The 18421-nt window shown below is 44.1% G+C and overlaps 1 protein-coding gene across 4 annotated transcripts in view; it reads left to right on the forward strand.

Moving 5' to 3' along the window:
- Positions 1 to 18421, forward strand: part of MCF2 (MCF.2 cell line derived transforming sequence) — a 72979-nt gene that overhangs the window by 51820 nt on the left and 2738 nt on the right. For all 4 annotated transcript variants that reach the window (XM_081897228.1, XM_081897227.1, XM_081897230.1 and 1 more), the window contains 10 exons: positions 2289 to 2381; positions 3388 to 3513; positions 5001 to 5222; positions 7974 to 8066; positions 8732 to 8810; positions 9699 to 9762; positions 10663 to 10769; positions 11171 to 11283; positions 12044 to 12156; positions 15164 to 15264. In XM_081897228.1, coding sequence (XP_081753354.1) covers positions 2289 to 2381; positions 3388 to 3513; positions 5001 to 5222; positions 7974 to 8066; positions 8732 to 8810; positions 9699 to 9762; positions 10663 to 10769; positions 11171 to 11283; positions 12044 to 12156; positions 15164 to 15264 — 1111 coding nt within the window. The remainder of the gene's footprint in view (positions 1 to 2288; positions 2382 to 3387; positions 3514 to 5000; positions 5223 to 7973; positions 8067 to 8731; positions 8811 to 9698; positions 9763 to 10662; positions 10770 to 11170; positions 11284 to 12043; positions 12157 to 15163; positions 15265 to 18421) is intronic.

An 18421-nucleotide genomic window follows, 5' to 3' on the forward strand; every position in this document is an offset into this window, starting at 1 on the left:
TTTGTGACTTCCACCTAGGAGACAGCGTACTCTTAGGAGGGATTGGCTCAGCTCCAATTTCTTCCAGTTCTGACAAAATGCTTCCTTCTCTGTTCACGCCAGTTTGCACTTCTCAAGAGTGTTGGCTGGCTTCTGGCCCACTCTCAGCCATTCCCTTATCAACCGGCATTCCAAGGGGTGGAGGAGTTGGCACTAGCCAATGCTCATCCTGCCTGGCAGTTGACCCTCTCTGTTCCTGGCTGCTTTCTTCAGCTGGTTGCCAACCTTCACTGGGAGCTGGTTGCAAACCGTCACTGGGAGCTGGCTCATTCATGACATTCAACTGCCTAATGCCATCCACATTACAAGGGATCACAGCTGCAAAAGTTAGAAAACAAGTGTTGTTCTGTTGTCTGGAGAGGTCACTTCCTGGTTCACATAGAGAAGCCATTTTTAACAGAGCCCAGCAATGGAAGTGCACAGCTGTACTGAGGCAGCACCGCGTGTTGAAATTCTGTGCCTCCTAACAATTTTGTACCTGGGACAACCTTCCCTGTGGCCCTCTCCCATGCTGTGCCACTAGGGAGTGGGGCAGCATTTTGGGGTCCACCTCAGGTGCTGTAATATCTCAGCCCAGCGCTATTGAGGTGACTTGCTTCAACAAACCGGAAATATATATGTATCCCAAACTGGGCAACAACTTCTAAACTTTTTGCTCATTCATTTTGATAGCTCTAGTTTTGCATCATTTCCATAATGCTGATTGTGAGGCGCATTTGGAGGACATAGAAGATTGCAGGCAGCCTATTAATGAGATCCTGGCACATGGATTAAGAAATCATCTGAAATACAGCTAGGAACAAATTTATAAATCATCTGCTTTATACAACCTTTAGATTTTGCCTCTTTGGCCTACTGTCATCTCCTGGGCCTTGTGATAGCTCTCCAGGGGCTGAGGAAGCAGCATTGGGCCCCTCCCAGTGACCTGTATGTTCAGCACTCATCCAGATTAGCTTCTGCAAAAAAACTTAAAGTGTTAACTTTTGTAAACATTAAAAAATGCAAAGTAATCAAAATCATCACCATATATATATATATATATATATATATATATATATATATATATATATTTGCTTTCGTAGATTTTCACGGGTACAGGAATGCAGGTTTTGGTGTCCTCGGGTGTCTTCCCGTGTAAAAGTTGGGGTGTCTAGGCGACGTTTCGACAGATAAATTACAGACACCATCCAGTAGCCAAACCATGGTGGCACCTCCGGATGCTGCACCCCCCTGCAATCCCTACACAGATCTGGCTGACACAGGCCACAAAACCACAGCTCGCCCCTATACACGAAGCCAAGCCAGAGCACAACTAAGTGCAGTACAGCCATCTTCTCAGAAAAACTCTTCACAAAGTTCAAGAGGTCAAGACACAAAGACTTTAGCAACTAATCCACACCTAATGACCCACCTAAGTGGTACTCAGGATATCACTCAAGAAATCACTCAAGATATCCCTCAAGTAATTAAGGAACAAAAGAAGAAAAGGCACACTAGCCTGGGAACTTCCTCTCTGCCCAGAACATTGGAGGCTATACACCACACCCCCTCAACAGTATTTATAGGAACTCAAACACTGAGATCCTGCTCTGTTCCAGTAACAAGAAGCCGAAAGCACCAGCCTGAAGATGACGAGTGAGACCTCGTCGAAACGTCGCCTAGACACCCCAACTTTTACACGGGAAGACACCCGAGGACACCAAAACCTGCATATATATATATATATATATATATATATAATTTTGTAATATCACTGTATTCTGAAACCAAAAGTCAATTAAAAAATGCTGTATACACTTCTTGAGCATCCCTGGTATTTTAAACTGGGCGTTAAATTATACATGTGAATGCAAAAATATATAAGGCTTGACATTGTCTTTGAGTTTTGCATTCCAATATTTAACAAACTCCATTTCTCAATAACTTTGGTGCCCTTCCTTTAATTTCTCTTTCACAATATGAACAACAGTGCTACAAACCATATGTTTGTATACCATCTCGATATGTCAATGGACTTAACTGATTTCCAATGGCTAGTCTGGCTGCTATGATCATTGCTGTTGCAAATTCCAAGTCTTAATCGTTTACTCTGCCTATTTTGGTGCTACCAATCATTTAATTTATAAACCTCAACGCCTCTTGTTAAAATTTTACACAAGTCCAAAATCATGTACTGAATTTAATATTTTTTTTATTTTAAAAGATGACATACACAATGTGCCACATTTTGCCTTTCCGTTTCGTTGCAGGAATGCCAAAGGAAATTGGAGCATAAGCTTGCGTTGGATTCCTATCTGCTCAAACCTGTGCAACGCTTAACAAAATACCAGCTGCTCCTGAAGGTATTCATGTCATTGTTCCTAAGAATGGATCTACACCACTTCCATCTTTCAGGAATGCACCCCCTCACAGAATGGTAGCTCAGGGAACTGTAGCTCTGTGAGGGGAGTCTCCTAAACTCCCAAGCACTGGGATCCACTTCCACAAGAGGTAGTGAAGGCCAACAAATTAGATGGCTTTAAAATATACCGGATTTTTCACTCTATAAGACGCACCCAACCATAAGACGCACCTAGTTTTTAGAGGAGGAAAGCAAGAAAAGGCAGCAAGAGCCGCAGACACGCTCGGCGCGGCTCTTTAAAGATAGAGCGGTTCTTGCTGGCTTTTCTGGGAGGTGGGAGAAGGGACTGGTGGGCTGCCCTCCGTCCCTTCTCCCACCTCCCTGAAAAGCCAAAGCAAGCTTCACAGTTATTGCTGAAGCCAGATAGCTGCACAGCAGCTCTTGCTCTGCTGGCTTCCCAGCGAAGCAGGATGAGGGATGGAAGGGGCTCCGTAAGGGCTCCCTTCCGTTCCTCTTCCTGCTTCGCTGGGAAGCTAGCAGAACAAGAGGCGCTGTGCAGATCTCACTCTGCTGGCTTCAGCGATAGCTGCGCAGCCTGCATTCACCCCATAAGACGCATACACATTTCCCCTTACTTTTTAGGAGGAAAAAAGTGCTTCTTACGGAGCAAAAAATACGGCAATCAGGCAGATGCATGGAGGATACAGCTATTGATGATTACTAGTCACAGTGAAAATGTGGCCCCTCCGATGTTAGAAGTGTGTGGCTCTGAATACCAGTTGTTGAGTATCACAAGTGAGGAGAGCACTGTTGTTCTCAGGGCATCTGGTTGGCCACCATGAGAACAGGATGCTAGACTAGATGGGCCACTGCTCTGATCCAACAAGCAGCCTCTTCTGACGTTCTTATTGCAGTCAATGCAACGTTTCTATGTGAAGCGGCCCAGAGTGCAAACAAAATCCTGACTTCAGGATGTTTTCAGAATCCTGACTTTGATGTTTTTTCAGGAGCTGCTGAAATACAGCACAAGTTGTGAAGGCGTCCAAGAGCTCCAAGAGGCACTGGTCGCCATGTTGGATTTGCTGAAGTCAGTCAACGACTCCATGCATCAGATTTCGATAACTGGCTACGATGTAAGTAGACTTTTATTTGGTTGGGAAGGCATCCATCGTGCCGTTAAGTGGGAATGGGATGTAGTGGGGCTTCGGGGCAGGACTTCGGGGGGCAGATGTCGAGGCCCCACTCAGCAGAATGAGCAGAAGGGGCTCCGAATGCAAGACGACTGGCTCAGTACACTTCCATCTAGATATGCTATAAGCTGCCCAGAGTGACTGGGGAAACACAGCCAGATGGACAGGGTATTATTATTAATAATAATAATAAAAGAGAAGCAGCCATCTCTGTGTTACTATCTGAATAGTACTCTCTCCCCAGTAAGGCCACTGAGTCTGGAATCTAGGAGCAGAGAAGAGGACCTTGCTTTGTATGTGGAAGGTCTCAGGTTCAGTTGCGTGTCGAGACCCCGAAGCCACCCCCTTGTTGAGAAATAACATACACAAGGACACAAATATTAAGTTAATATTATTGGGCAAATTTTGGCCACAGCTTTATTGATTACAGAATGTGAGCGGTATTGGCTTAGGCATTGAATGGACCCGACTATATCTGATTCCTGCCCATCACACAGGGAGTCCAGTAAGGGTTAACCACCGGTAGAGGGAGCCCTGTCAATGCAGACCAACTCAAGTTCCCCCTGGTGTTCCCGTCGGGGTTGTATCATGGCCCTAGCCCCGCCCCGGGCTTCGGATTCCTTTAACAGAATACCCCTAAGCATGGAGGGGCAGGTGATGGCCACCCCTCCTCTCCCCTCCCCCATCATAAGGTCAAACAATGCCTAACCGCATTGTGACGATTGCTACGAGGTAGGCGAAACCCAAGTGGCTGGTGCCAATTTGCCAAGTGGAAAAATTCCTATCAGGCCCCTCAATGGCGACCAACCAAGGTCCATAGCAAGGTCAAGGAACAAAAACATGCAAAATAGGAAGGGAGGGCAGGTGATTGAGGAAGCGAGCCAAAGAGGAAGCCCTCTGGCTTGCACCTCTGTTTTAAATGGTCCTGGCCACAACATCCGCAGCCAGCAGATTGGCTGGCCGGTTGCTGGTGTGGCCAGGATCGCCCGGGCAATGCGGGACGTAGTCCCCCGCCCCCAGAGGAGAGTGGGTGGTCACGCAGTCTACCACAACTCCTCCCCACGCGGAAGTGGAGCGGATTTCCTGGCAATTCCACATCAGACTGGGGAAGAACTCTTTGGCTGCAATGCTGGGATGCCACTCCCTCTTCATGGGCAAGGAGACCATTTTGGCCAAAACACAACCATAAGGGGTATATGATGTCAGGCACAGGGCAGATAAGGACTTGCCTTGGCCAAAAGGGTGCTGGAAAACACCATGGTTCAGCTGATTGGCAGTGCCAGGATAAAGCCCCTTTCAAAGGAATAGGGCAAGACAGCTCTTTGAAAGGGTCTTCGGAAGGCTTTGTTTTATTTTGTAAGTCACTTTTGTGATAAGAAACCCCTGTGTGAATTAAAAACAAGCAAACAAAATATGATTGTTCTTACCAGGGAGACATTGGTGAGCTGGGCAAAGTGCTGATGCAAGGATCTTTCAGTGTATGGACGGGGCACAGGAAAGGTCCCACGAAGATGAAGGACCTGGCCAGATTCAAGCCGATGCAAAGGCACCTCTTCCTTTATGAGAAAGCGCTGGTCTTCTGCAAGAAGAGAGAGGACCACGGCGACAGCCACGACAAAAGCTCCTCGTACAGTTTTAAGCACTTTCTGAAGGTAAGTGGGAGCCTCAAGGAGATTCAGCATTCCACCTTTGGCATTTCATTTGTTGTCGGTTTTTAGCAAAGTGCTTCATCACTGCATCACACACAGCGTGACATTGTTTTCTCTGGGGGTTTTTTAGATTATCTACCCCCTTCCCCCCTCCCTTACTCTTCCCTTTTCAAATGCAAAATCCAAAAAAGTGGATAAGTGGCTAGCATGGAACAAAATTAGATTAATTGGAAAAAATTATATGGTGTTATGTTATTGTTAATCTTCCTGATCCAATAATAATTATGTTTTTAAGTGCCAACAGACGCTACACTGCTGATCTGAAGTGGAACATATTTAGGAAATTTTCCCAACCAGACAACAATATATAAAGTCTAGGTTTATTGCCGCATTCCCCAAAATGCTTTTATTTATTTATTTACCTTTATTTCAAATTCTTCTGTACCACTTTATGTCAGGCAGTGCCTAGAGCAGTCTGCATGAAAGTTTGCATCAGTAATAATAAGCTCATAACAATTCCATTCCATTAACCGACAGTATAAAAGCAGATTCTGAGCCTCTTTTTAAAAGACCCTCATTCTGGTTTGATACTCATCAGCTTCTCGCGTCTGCCTTGGGTGCCCAACCAGCCACCTGCTCCTATGATAGTTCTGTCAGAATTTGTGACAATGGATTTTCTTCTCACGGATTGCAGATTTGCAGTTTTCTGGTGAACTGCCTTTTGTTACGCTCCAGGCATGTGTGCATTTGTGTCAAGTCCTTCCTTTGTTCTCACAAGTCGAACATTTCAGGGATTTGTAATTCCAGGAAAAATCCTGGTGTTCCTTACATCTCCTTTGAGTGTAAAAGCTGCTTCATGCAAGGGAAGGTTAATTACAGTGCTGGAGCACCTGCTTTGCATGCATAAGATCCCAGCTCCATCCATGTGGGGCTGGGAGAGTCTCCTGCCTGAAACGCAGAAGAGTTGTTGCTAGCCTGTGTAGACAATATACTGAGCTAGATGGATCAATGCTCTGACTCTGTAAAAGGCTTCCTATCTTCCAAGACTATTCCAGCCGAACTGTTAACAAAAATACAAATGTTTGCTTTCAGAAAGAGAGTGGAAGACTGTAACTTAAGCTGTGTACGTGCCATAAATTGAACTGAAAGATCATCTTGCCCCTCCTATACCTGATCAATCCCTGTTCTCTGCAGATGAAAGGATCAGCATGTGCAGTCCAGCTCACCACTAGGTCTGGGAAACGGTGAACTGACCCCCTCCAAAAAAAGTTTGCTGGCCCCTGCACTAATGCAGGCACCTTGAATTAGGACCAGATATGAACCAGTCAACATGGCAGGTTTATGTGAGATATTCTGGTTGCTGAATTCTGGACCAATTCAAGATTCCATGTTGCCGTTAAGGGGCAGGCCCATGTAGAGCACATGGCAACAGCCCAGTCTGCAAGTTACCAGAGCATGGAGACCATTTCTGTGTAAGAGTGGCCACAGCTGTGAGAAAAAGGCACCCCAGCTCCCAAAACTGGTGGTACAGCTTGTTTTCTCAGCAGTGCCTGGAAACCAATTTTGCAGAAACAAAACTTAACTGGCAAATGGCTTCTTGTGTCCCTGAGGGTGCCTTCCATAGCTGATGATAGCCATGCCAAGAAGAGAAAACAGAGAGGAAGGAACAGAAGGTTTAGCCAGGTGGCCTCATTGGTTTAATGTCTCAGGCCACCTGACAGCATTGTTCTTTGCGCATGGAGAACACAGAGTGTTTTATTAAGGGTGAACAGTGGGAACTGTAAACTGAACATCTATTTATAAACAGCTTACTGTATTCATATTTATAAGGAGCGACTGGTTTGCCTGGGTTCTTACCCCCCTTCCCCCTGGGAAGTAGATCTAAGGCGATGTAGATCTAGTAAACTAGCTGCTTAAAGGGAGTTCATAATGCTGGCCAGAAGGTGAATGGAGAGACCCAGTGTGGTGTAATGGTTAGAGTTTTGGACTAGTACTTGGGAGAACAGGGTTTGATCCCCACTCAGCCGTGAAAAACACTGGGTGACCTTGGGCCAGTCACAGCCTCCTAACCTAAACTACCTCACTGTTGTGAGGATGAAATGGGGAAGACCATCTTGAGATCCTTGGAAGATAAAGGTGGCATAAAAATGTAACAAATAAATAAAAATAAATAATGCCATGACCTCTAATTCTAGCTGTGATCTGGACATGGAGTCAGGGGCACCAGATGAGGAGCCTGGTTAGCTTCAGGGGTCAGAGAAGATGGTATTACTGCTGCCCTGAGTTTGGGTCTACATGAAATGTTGGAGCCCCACAAGAGGGTGCAGAGTATTTGAGAGCTCCTTCCTCCATGGCAGGGGCTCTGTTTCTGACAAGGCTGTTAACTATTGATTGATTGATTGATTGATTGCACCTTTATTTCCCACCTTTCCTTCAAGGAGCTTGGCTCTCTCTTCTGTCTGATTTTAGCCTCTCACAACAACCCTGTGAGGTGGGTTAGGCTAGGAGAAGGTGGCTGGCCCACCAAGGTCACCCGGTGAGGTTCATGGCTGTGTGGGGCATTTGAACGTGGGTCTCTCAGGTCCTTGTCTGACTCTCTGACTACCACACCACTGCTGGCTCTCTGTAAAAGAGATGCACTCTCCCATCCAATGAAGGCCCATGTCAAAGCATGCAGAAATATAATGCAGCCCACCTAGATTATCTGTCCATCACTGAATCACTATGAGTGCTTTTTATTATTATTATTTTTAGATGAGCGCTGTTGGGATCACTGAAAATGTGAAAGGAGACCATCGGAAGTTTGAGATCTGGTATAGCGGTCGGGAAGAGGTCTATGTTGTTCAGGTTTGTTTTGCTTTTGTAAGGATTTTCCCTTTTCCCCCCAGCCAGACCATTGGCTCCACCAGGTTAAGCATTTGCTCCTCAAATTATGTCCAGGTAAGTTACTGCAGCATATTCATGCCTCTTGTTTGCAGCCATATGTGCCCTGCAGGATCAGACCATCCTATTGGCAACTGTGTGAACAGGACACTGGACTAGAAGGGCCTTCCTTTGGCCTGATCCTGTAGCCAAATACTTCTGATGTTCTTATGATATACTGCCCTCAGCCATGGAGGCTTCATTTTCACTGTCATAATCTCCACTGGCCAATTTAGTGAATTTATCTCAGCTTTTTTTAAAAAAAAGAATCTGATCTAACTGGTCTTCCTCACATCTTTTGCATGAAGCTCATTGGTTGACCTTGAGCTAGTCACCATCTCTCAGCCTATTCTACCTCACAGGGTTGTTGTGAGGCTGAAATGGGAAGGAGAAAACTATGCATGCTGCCTTGAGCTCCATGGAGGAAACTTTGGTATATAAATGTAATCAATCAATCAAAATAGATGAATAAATTATGGGATTGTCAACACCTATTCTTTTTTCCACACCTTACTTTGGTTGCTTTTGGGAGGGGCATGTTTCTTAACTTCTGGTAGCAGAGAAGTGATTGTTCTCTCTTCTTCTGTCAGGCACAAACGGTTGAGCTGAAGATGGCATGGCTAAATGAAATAAGAAAGGTTCTGTTTAAGCAGCAGGAACTCATCAAAGGTACCTTGGAGGATTGGCTGGAGGGTGGACCTTCTGGATTTCCCTGTTATGAATAGCAGGGGTGGTGTGTCCTGTTTTGCCGCTTGAGGAGAAATGGAAAAACTCCTCCTACTGCTGCTGCCCCACTGGTACCAGTACAACTCTCTCACCTGCATTGTGTGGCATCGACTTCCAGTGAGATCTTCCAAGATCTCACCAAAGTTTTGTGAGAAATCGTGTACTTCCATTCTGACATTTATTCCAGGATTCAGATACGTGGTATGTTCTGCCCCAGTTTAAATTTGGTCAGAAATTAAAATTCTGGCATGCAGCTTCTGAATGCCTGCAGCTGAAAAGCAAAATATTAAATAGGCTTTGTTTTAACTTGTAAAATGGTGCATTGGTGGAATTATGCTGTAGAACAATTTTGAAAATTAAAAGAAAGGGAAATAGAACGAACTGTTCTTTCAAAACATTTGCAATTTGGCTTTCTCCTCTGGAAAAATCTCCAAACACTCACTGGGGATCCACTTTGCAAATCTGAGGTAAAGTCTGATTGAGATAGAATTTGTTTTCTATCATAGAATATTTTTTCCATCCATAATCTGCATGCTTTACCTTTCTCCAGCCTTCAGACCACAAAACATATTGTACCCCTGGTTGAGATGAATAGGTGGCACTGGAGAAATTTAAGTTTAAACCCACATTTACCAAGAATGAGGTCAGCATGCAGGGCTAGTTAAAAGGGGAGGTCCATAAACCATTTGCCTGCAGCATCAAGCCAAGGACTTATCTCCTTCAGGATTTTGAGTCCAGACCTAGGCACCTGATGGTCTCCATCACCTAATTTTATGAACATTCGCCTGATACATGACAAAAAGCTAATCCATATTTGCATTATATTCACAGTTGAGAAGCAACAACCTCCTTCATGTACAGACCAGATCCAGCTCTCCCCTCCTCTGAGTGATGGGTAAGTCAGCAGGGCCTGAGACAAAATAGCTAATTTCTGCCCATCAGGATGCTGGGCTCCACCTGGTTCAATCCTTTCTCTCCTTAAATTTTTATGTATTTATTATTTAAATCTGTATGCAGATTTTCTGTATAAATATGCTCCAAGTGGCTCCTAAAATGTGAATCAGTGTATCGTTACATTAACAATCAGACACTACTCAATTTCAAAACATAACACAGAATTCCAACATATAGTAATTCAGCTTCAACTGAATAATTCAGTATGGACATTGTAACATTTTAAAGTCATCATAAAACAAACTATCAATCATGAAACCGTATCAATTAATGACAAATACAATAAACATTCCAGTGCAATTGCATGCCAGCAATAATATAACCAGCAGCTACTGCGTGGTACAAAAAATAACCAAGTGTATATAAATTATTGATGCATTTATAGACTGCATTTCTCCCAAGGCAGGTATGATAGCTTGCAATTTCAAAATATTGAAACAAACACGTAAGTTCACAGAGGCTAAAAAATTTAAAGTGCGCATAGTTCTTAACAGCTTAATCGTATATCATGGAATACATAGCCGTTAATAAATCTATACTATAAAGCACATGAATCATTTATAGGGGCTAATAACTGAAGTGCACCTGTTTCATAGCAGCTTGATCATGTGAAGTGCTCGAAAGACAACTCTCAGCCACTGCTTTTGATTGTATCTGGCAAAGTCGGTGGAGAGCTTGGAGAAACTGCATCAGGACCCAGAATGGGAGGGGGGATCAGCACCTACACCCCCACTGCATATGCTTCGGAATGGACACCACATTGGTATTGCTGGATTACCTGCTCATGGTTTGGCCGGTCTTGTTGCCTCAGTTTCTCTAAACAGACTCTGTGTGTTTTCAGAAAACAACCAAGAGCCTCCGTAAGCTCAGAGGAAAACGATTCTGAGCGTACCAGCCCCGTGGCCTTGGAGAGCGTGGCTTCCTCACCGCAGAACAAGCCAAGCAGGCGTATGTGCAGCTTGATAGCATCTTCTTTATTCTTTGGCCCAAGTGTGCAATTTTCTCTGTGTTGTCTCTTCTTCCCCAGATGTATCTAGGGACATCTGTCCATTCTCCAGCTAGGTTGGTGTGTTTTCCCTGGTCACACGTCTACATATGGGGAGGGGGAAGCAAGCGAGTGCTTGCCCCCGATGCGTGCCCCATTTCTGGTTGCACCCACCGCCCATAGGAGGCATACAGAAAAAGCCCAACCTTCAAGTGTTGATGGGCTCTAACTTCCATCATCTCCAGCCAGCATGGCCCAGTGGTTTGGGGTGATAGGAGCTGGAGATTCTCCCTCCCGGATTTTGTGGTAATGTTCTGCAAGTGACCTTGTAATGATGATCGTGTATCCCTTTCTCCCCATGCAGCTTGGCCAGGAATGTCTCATTCTTTGGAAATCTGCGAAGGACTTGAAGATTGGTCCAGCCATAACTACTTCTTGACGTGTTCTGACACGGAAGAAGAAGATGGGAACCAGTTGGTTAGTTGAACCGTTGAACTGTTTATTGATTTATTTCCACATAGGAATCACTTCCTATAAGACATCTTGGTGTGATTTAACCATAAAAATATCAACATCCATGAATCACAACTGGTATTGCTCCTGTTATATTTTCCCTTTTTTGTGATGGCTCTATACCTGTAACCTATCCTTATTACTGTTGATATTTTTATTGTTGTTTCTCCCGTATACATCAAATTCGTTTGTAATTGATTTTTTTAAAAAACAACAACTGACACACATACACACCAATTATAACAATTTTTATCTAAGAATGACTTGAAAAGCAGATTTAGTACCTGACACAGACACACAAGTTTGCAGAATACACATACCAGATTTGTTTCGGGTGAATGCTATGTTACTGGGAACTGTCCATTTCTGAAGCTACTCTGTGGACCATGAGACATTGGGCCCGGTACTGCTGCTTCTCCCTGTTATTGAATAATAACAACAAACCCCTCCTTCCAAGGGAAATTGTACCTTTGTGCAGGAAATAAGGGTCTCCTAAGAGCTCTCAGCACCTTTAATGAACTACAGTTCCCAGGATTCCTTGCAGGAAGTCATGATATCATAGTACTTTAAACACATAGATGTGGCCTTGCTCTAATTAGATTTGCAGTGTGTGAGGGTGTTTGTTTGTTTATTTATTTATTCTTTTGTAAGGGGAGGTTTGGCATCCTGGGAGGCTGGCACTGCTCTCTGGAAATAAGCCGTATCTTTGTTCCTGATGTCTCAGTCCCCAGGAAAATATAAAGCCCTGGCAGACTGCAAGATGAGCGATTCAGAAGACTTGCTAGTGAAAAATGGGGATGTGATTCAACTATTGCACGAAGATGGAGAAGGACAATGGTGAGCACCCAGATCTTCTTTTTCAGCAAGGAGTAGCAGCAACAATTGAGGCAGGTGTTGACATTGATGGCATTCTGGCACCTGCTAAAACTCATTTATTCTCTCGGGCCTTCCTGGACGTTGATACCCATGATAATTTAATTGGTTGTATCTAATGCAGCACTGACCAAACTTTGTATCTAATTGTATCTAATGCAGTTTGACCAAACTGCGGGAGGCAGCGGAAGACAGGAGGGCCTGGCGTGCTCTGGTCCAGGGGGTCAGGAAGAGTCGGACACGACTAAACAACAACAAATGCAGCACTAAGTTAAATTCACTCAGCTGTAAGCTTGTTCCGCTGGCAAAATGTTTTGTCCCAGTGGAATGTTGTTGCCCAAGAGAACACACAAGAACATTTCCGATAACTTTGTTGCAAAATAGATCACACAGGCTGTGGTGCAATGAGTTTCTGCTAGTGCAGCTGTCACACTGGATTCCTCTGCGATACCAGCACTGAAACTCACTCCCCAATAGCATACAGAGAATGCCAGACACAGCCCAGTGTGTTTGTTTTGGCTTTATGTTGGCTGCTGCTTTATTTATTCTGGAGTTTCATTTCGGTGTGATTTCATTGAACTTTGGTACACTGCTTTGTGATTCTTACATGAAAGGCAGTGTAGAAATAGCTTCAATGCGCAAACAATGAGAAGAGGAAGCTGTAATCTCTTGAATCTGGTAATATGTAGGTACCGTATTTTTCGCCCTATAGGACGCACTTTTCCCCCTCCAAAAATGAAGGGGAAATGTGTGTGTGTCCTATGGGGTGAATGCAGGCTTTCGCTGAAGCCTGGAGAGCGAGAGGGGTCGGTGCGCACCGACCCCTCTCGCTCTCCAGGCTTCAGGAAGCTATCCGTAAGCCTTGTGGGCAGCAGCCTGCAGCCCGAAGCACGGGGCGCATTCCGGAAATAAAATTTTATTTATTTATTCCCCCCCCCAAAAAACGAGGTGTGCCCTATGGGCCAGTGCGCCCTATAGGGCGAAAAATACGGTACTTCTTTCAGAGGTGTAGCCATGTCGGCCTGTGTTGCTGCGAAACCAACAAGGAGTCTCGTGGCCCTTTAAAGACTAACAAACAGAAAAGGCTGGTCCACTGTGGCAAATGGGGCACTGCCCCACCAACCTTGGCCTGCCCTCAGCCAGCCTCCCGCCTGCAATCCTTGCTCCTTACAGCTAGTTCAGGGATGGCATGGCTATTCAGCTTCTCCCTGTTGAGTCTCAGTGTTGCCCCTTTAGAACTCAGCAGAGAAAGTGATGAGGACAAAACCAGAATTAGTTGGCTCAGACAGTCCTTGGCTCTGGCACCACCTGCTGTTGGACTCCAGCCTTACACCATACCAATCCCAATGGGTGCCATCCACAACTAACAAATGTTATTTTTTTAAAGAAACTAATTGTTTTTGAGACTAACACATTTTATTAGCTTTATTAGACTACAGGCCGCTTCATGGTGTGCTCCTCATTTGCTAAATACATACTTTGATTGATTATTTGCTTGTTTAATTCATATATTTAAAATATCTTCCTGTACACAATTTCTTGTGTACAGGAAATTGAAGCAGTCCTTCCTCAGGTTGCCCACAGCTGTGTCCCATTCACCTTCACTCTCCACACCGAGTTCCAAGTGCAAGAGGTTGGTTGAATTTACTCACAACACACACACACATATATCATACATACGTAGATAGTAGGTAGGTAGATAGATGAGAGTTAAATAGGAATGGAATTCAAAAGCACAGCCTATGAGAATTCAACCAGCTCAATGCTGTGCTAAGCAAACCTTCAGCAATTAAACTTAGCATTGGTGATGAAAATGGCAATATAATTTGAGCTCAAGTGGCTTAGAATAGAGATAAAAGCTTCCTGTTTCACTACCATTGTTAAACTACTCAGCAGTGCTGAAAGATTATTGTTCTTTCACCAGTTATTGTCAACACTCTACACACTTATAATAATTTTCCCCAGCCACACTGGGCGGCTTCCAGCACGTATTAAAAATAGTAATAAAATGTCAAACATTAAAAACTTCCCAATACAGTCATACCTCGGGTTACAGACGCTTCGGGTTACTGTGCCGAACCCGGAAGTACCAGAACTGGTTACTTCCAGGTTTCGGTGCAGAAGCGCTAAATCACACTTTGCACATGCACAGAAGCCCCGAACCACAACCCGTGCATGCGCACACACGGCGCTGCAGGTTGCAAACGTACTTCCCGCACTGATCATGTTCGCAACCCGAGCATCCACTGTACAGGGCTGCTTTCAGATGTCTTCTAAAAGTTGTGTAGTTCTTTATCTCCTTGACACCTGATGGCTCTAACTGGGTTGCCACAGACTGTAACATGCGGTTGACATTTAACTCTGTGCTTTACCCGCCTCCTTGTGTATTCATTCACTTGGCAACTGATATCAAACTCCATAGGAAACTAGAGCTCAATGTTGTCTCCCCCAAATTTCCAGCGCTGCCTGGAGATACCAAGGAGTGAACCTGGGATCTTTTGCATGCCCTTCAAGTGCTCTACCATTGAGCTATGGCCCTTGCCTTATGGATCTGGGCTGTAGTCTTATGAACATAAGAAGAGCAAGGCCAAAGGCCCATCTAAGCCAGCTTCCTGACCTCACAGTGGCCAACCAGGTTCCTGAATAAGAAGTCAGCAAGGAGGACATGAGTACCTTGGTCTTCTCCTCACTTGTGCACTGTGGTAACTGGTATTCGGAGGCATGCTTCCTCTAACAATGGTGTTAGCACAACACTATCATGGCTCATAGCCATTGGTTGCCTTGTCTTTCATGAGCCTAAGAATGTAAATCCACGAAAGCTTATGCCATAATAATGAGTTAGCCTTTAAGGTGCCATAAAACTGTGCTTTGGTTTGGTCGTCCTGCGTTCTGTGTATAGATAGGCAAACATTGGTTTTCTGGTACACCTTTCTAATGCATATTTTTTTCTTTTCTTTTATCATCTTAAAAGGCTGGTCAAAAACCTCAACCGAAGAAAAGAAGGTTGGGTGCCTATCAATAGTTTGCAAATCATTCTCGGGGACTGTCGTGTTCGCCATTCCCGAGATGCAGGTATCCTGTGATGATGAGCATATATTTATATATATATGTATCTCACTCTGAACTGTTTTGGAACTGGAATCTGCAGGAGTTTGGAGGCACTGGCTGCTTTGCATTGGCTGCTTGCTTAGAGGAAATCCTGGCTTTCGCCACAGTTTTTTTGAATTACGCTGAGCAGGGGAAAAAAATCAATTATCTGAATTGCTTCGAAAAGTTATCAGTAGTATGATACAATCTTTCCCCTCTCCTTTTCATTTGCTTATTTTGATTTTACTTCTTGCAAATATGGAACTGCCTAATAATAATAATTAATAATAATAATAATAATAATAATGGTAATAAGTGCTAAAGGCAGGAGACTTAACATCTAATCCAGGCGAACATGTAATCACTTAATAACTAACCACCAGGACACACTTGTTCCCTGGTTCATGAGAGGGCTGTTCAAGCCCTCTAGTGTGCAGAACCTGCACACACACATTTTCCTCTAATGATGACTAGGAACATGCTGGCTCATTCAAAATGACAGCTAATACATTCAGCTAAGATTCTGTGTGAAAAACCTGATTCTACGTAAAAAGGCTGGACTTTTCATCCATGCTCCAGTAATGGCCACACATTCCTCTGCACTCAGTTAATTGCAGGTTATTTTCTTCTTTCTGAGTAGAAAAAATACATTTGATCCAGTGTTAATATTAATATCAAGTGGCAGAGGATGGGAGGAGGCAGAGACCTGTGGGTCTCGGAAAGGGAGTGGCATTCAACAGAGAGGCATATCTGAAATCCTTCACCTCTTGTCCAGAACCTTTGTTTCTAATGGGACACCTTTTGTTTACTCCCCAGTTCTTTTCCTCTTACGATTCAGGGCCTTTTGTTGTCACTTGGGCACACTGTCTCTTTTGAAACAAGGGTTCATTTGTCAATTTGTTGTTTTTTACACTGGGAGAGGATAAAGTGCAGACAAAAGCCAGGAGATAATGGTTGCATTAGGACGAAAACCTAAACAGCTGTTTAGCATTAGGAGAACAAGCACTTCCCCTCACTTCCAACATGACCCTGAGGAAGAAGAGATCCAAAGTCTTCACTTCCATTTTAAATTAACCACTGTTTAGTGGTTCACACAAATCCTAAACTGTGTTTATCTTAATTATAGTTAGTTGAAGTGAGCCAGCTTCATAAACCACGGTTTGAAGTTGACTAGTTTCAACTAACCCATAATTAGGATTAATCACTGTTTGTCTGCATGTAGATTACATGGTCAAATCTTTCTTTTTAAATCTAAAATGGAAGAAAAAGTTTCCAAACTGCACCTTTTCGCTATCCTGGGTTTGAGGGCAGACAGAGGAGAGCGATTTGCAAGGTTCACTGCAGCTCATTTTTGTAATGCTAAACTATGGTATAGCCTTGAATCCAAAGCAATCCACCTAAGACTTCTTTATCTGAGATTTTCCTACGTTCAAGTTAAATTCCTGGGATCTCCTCTTTAAAGGATTAGGTAATATGTAATACGAAAGACTTCTGCCTGAGACTATAGGGAGCCTGTCAGAGCAGGCGATGCTGGTTATATAGATATATGGGCAGTATCTACACATCAAAGTAAGCCATAGCCCACAGTTTACCACGCACAAGCAAATCTTACCAGCTCCACTCTTCCCCACTAGCATGTGGGGAAAACAAGACACAATTGCTGGCTTGCCATTACACCTGAACCAAAGAACCATGATTCCATTCGCTCATGCAAAGTAGGATTGATAAGCTAAGAGCAAATCTTGGTTTATCTAAACCAGTGCTTTTCAAACTTAGGTATCCAGCTGTCGTTGGACTCCCATCATCCCTGACCACTGGTCCTGCTAGCTAGGGATGAAAGGAGTTGTAGTCCAACAACAGCTGGAGACCCAAGTTTGAGGAAAGACTGATCTAAATGCTTTGTTTGGAGTGAAACAAGCCATAACCATTGGCTTGGATACAACTTTAAGCAGGGAAGGATAAAGTGGGCTCAGTTGGCTCATAGTAGACACAGTAAGCTAGCCTGGTGTGTCATGGCAAGAGTATCACACTGAGACCTTGGAGGCCAGGGTTTAAATCCCCACTCAGCCATGAAGCTCACTGGGTTCCTAGCCTACCTTACAGGGTTGTTGTAAGCATAAAATGGGGAGAGGGGGAAGCACACACAGCACCTTAAGCTCCTTGAGGAAAAAGTGGGAATATAATAAAAAGCAAATGGCTTGTTCTGCTGGCCAAAATGTGGCTGGTTCCTTACCTGCTGTAAAGCAGTCTCTCATGTCCACGTGCTTTATACTCCATCCTTTATATCATATTCAACCAAGAAGTAGCACTTTTAATAAGAGATCTCCCCCACCCCCTTAACTTCCTGGTCTATTCTGCTTTCAAATGAATTTTTGCACGCTGCGTTAATTCCATGCTTCCATGTCTTTGTGGCCTGGCATCTCAAAGTCATAGTTCTCACTTAAACGGTCGTGGTTCGAAATGAATCCCACCTTATTATTTTTTATGCCAAAGAATGCACAAATGCTGCAGATTTCCTAATCTTGCCTAGAATCGCCAAAAGAAAAAAAGGTGAGCTAACACCTGATGGGCTGCAATTCGTAAACCAGGGCCTGTAACCTTGACAAATACGTTGTAAGATATGTCCAGAATTCAAGGCACCTAAGTAAGAAAGTATGACCAGCTTGATGGCATCTCAGTGGGAATATTGGGTCTGTTCCCTCTGGGAACTGACAGCTGTTAACAGGCCAGTTTGGTGCCAGTTTATTAAATCTCTGATAAGAGTTTTGTTTATTGGGAGGATCTTGGCCAATAGCTTTGTGTTAACAAAGTGAACTTGCCTTTTAGCCGGTGATTGGTGGTTTGGAATTGGGTTAGGGGAGGGGTTGCACCCAACACCAGTTCTACTCAGTGTAGACCCATTGAAATGAATGGACATGATGAACCTAGGTCCATTAATTGCTCTGGGTCTGTCCTGAGCAGCTGGAGGCAACTATGGGTTTATTTCCACTTTTCACAAGTGTGCTGGATAACATTTAGCAATTATCGAGGGGCTTGGTGGGGGTGGTGTTCAGGGAAAGGAATTGTAGCAGAACCTCAACCAGTCAAATTGCAAAGCTATTTAAATGCACTGGACTGCACTCTTTATGCACTTTAAGTTGCG

This window comes from Podarcis melisellensis (genome assembly GCF_964234715.1).
Source record: "Podarcis melisellensis genome assembly, chromosome: Z".
Taxonomy (NCBI): Eukaryota; Metazoa; Chordata; class Lepidosauria; order Squamata; family Lacertidae; genus Podarcis; species Podarcis melisellensis.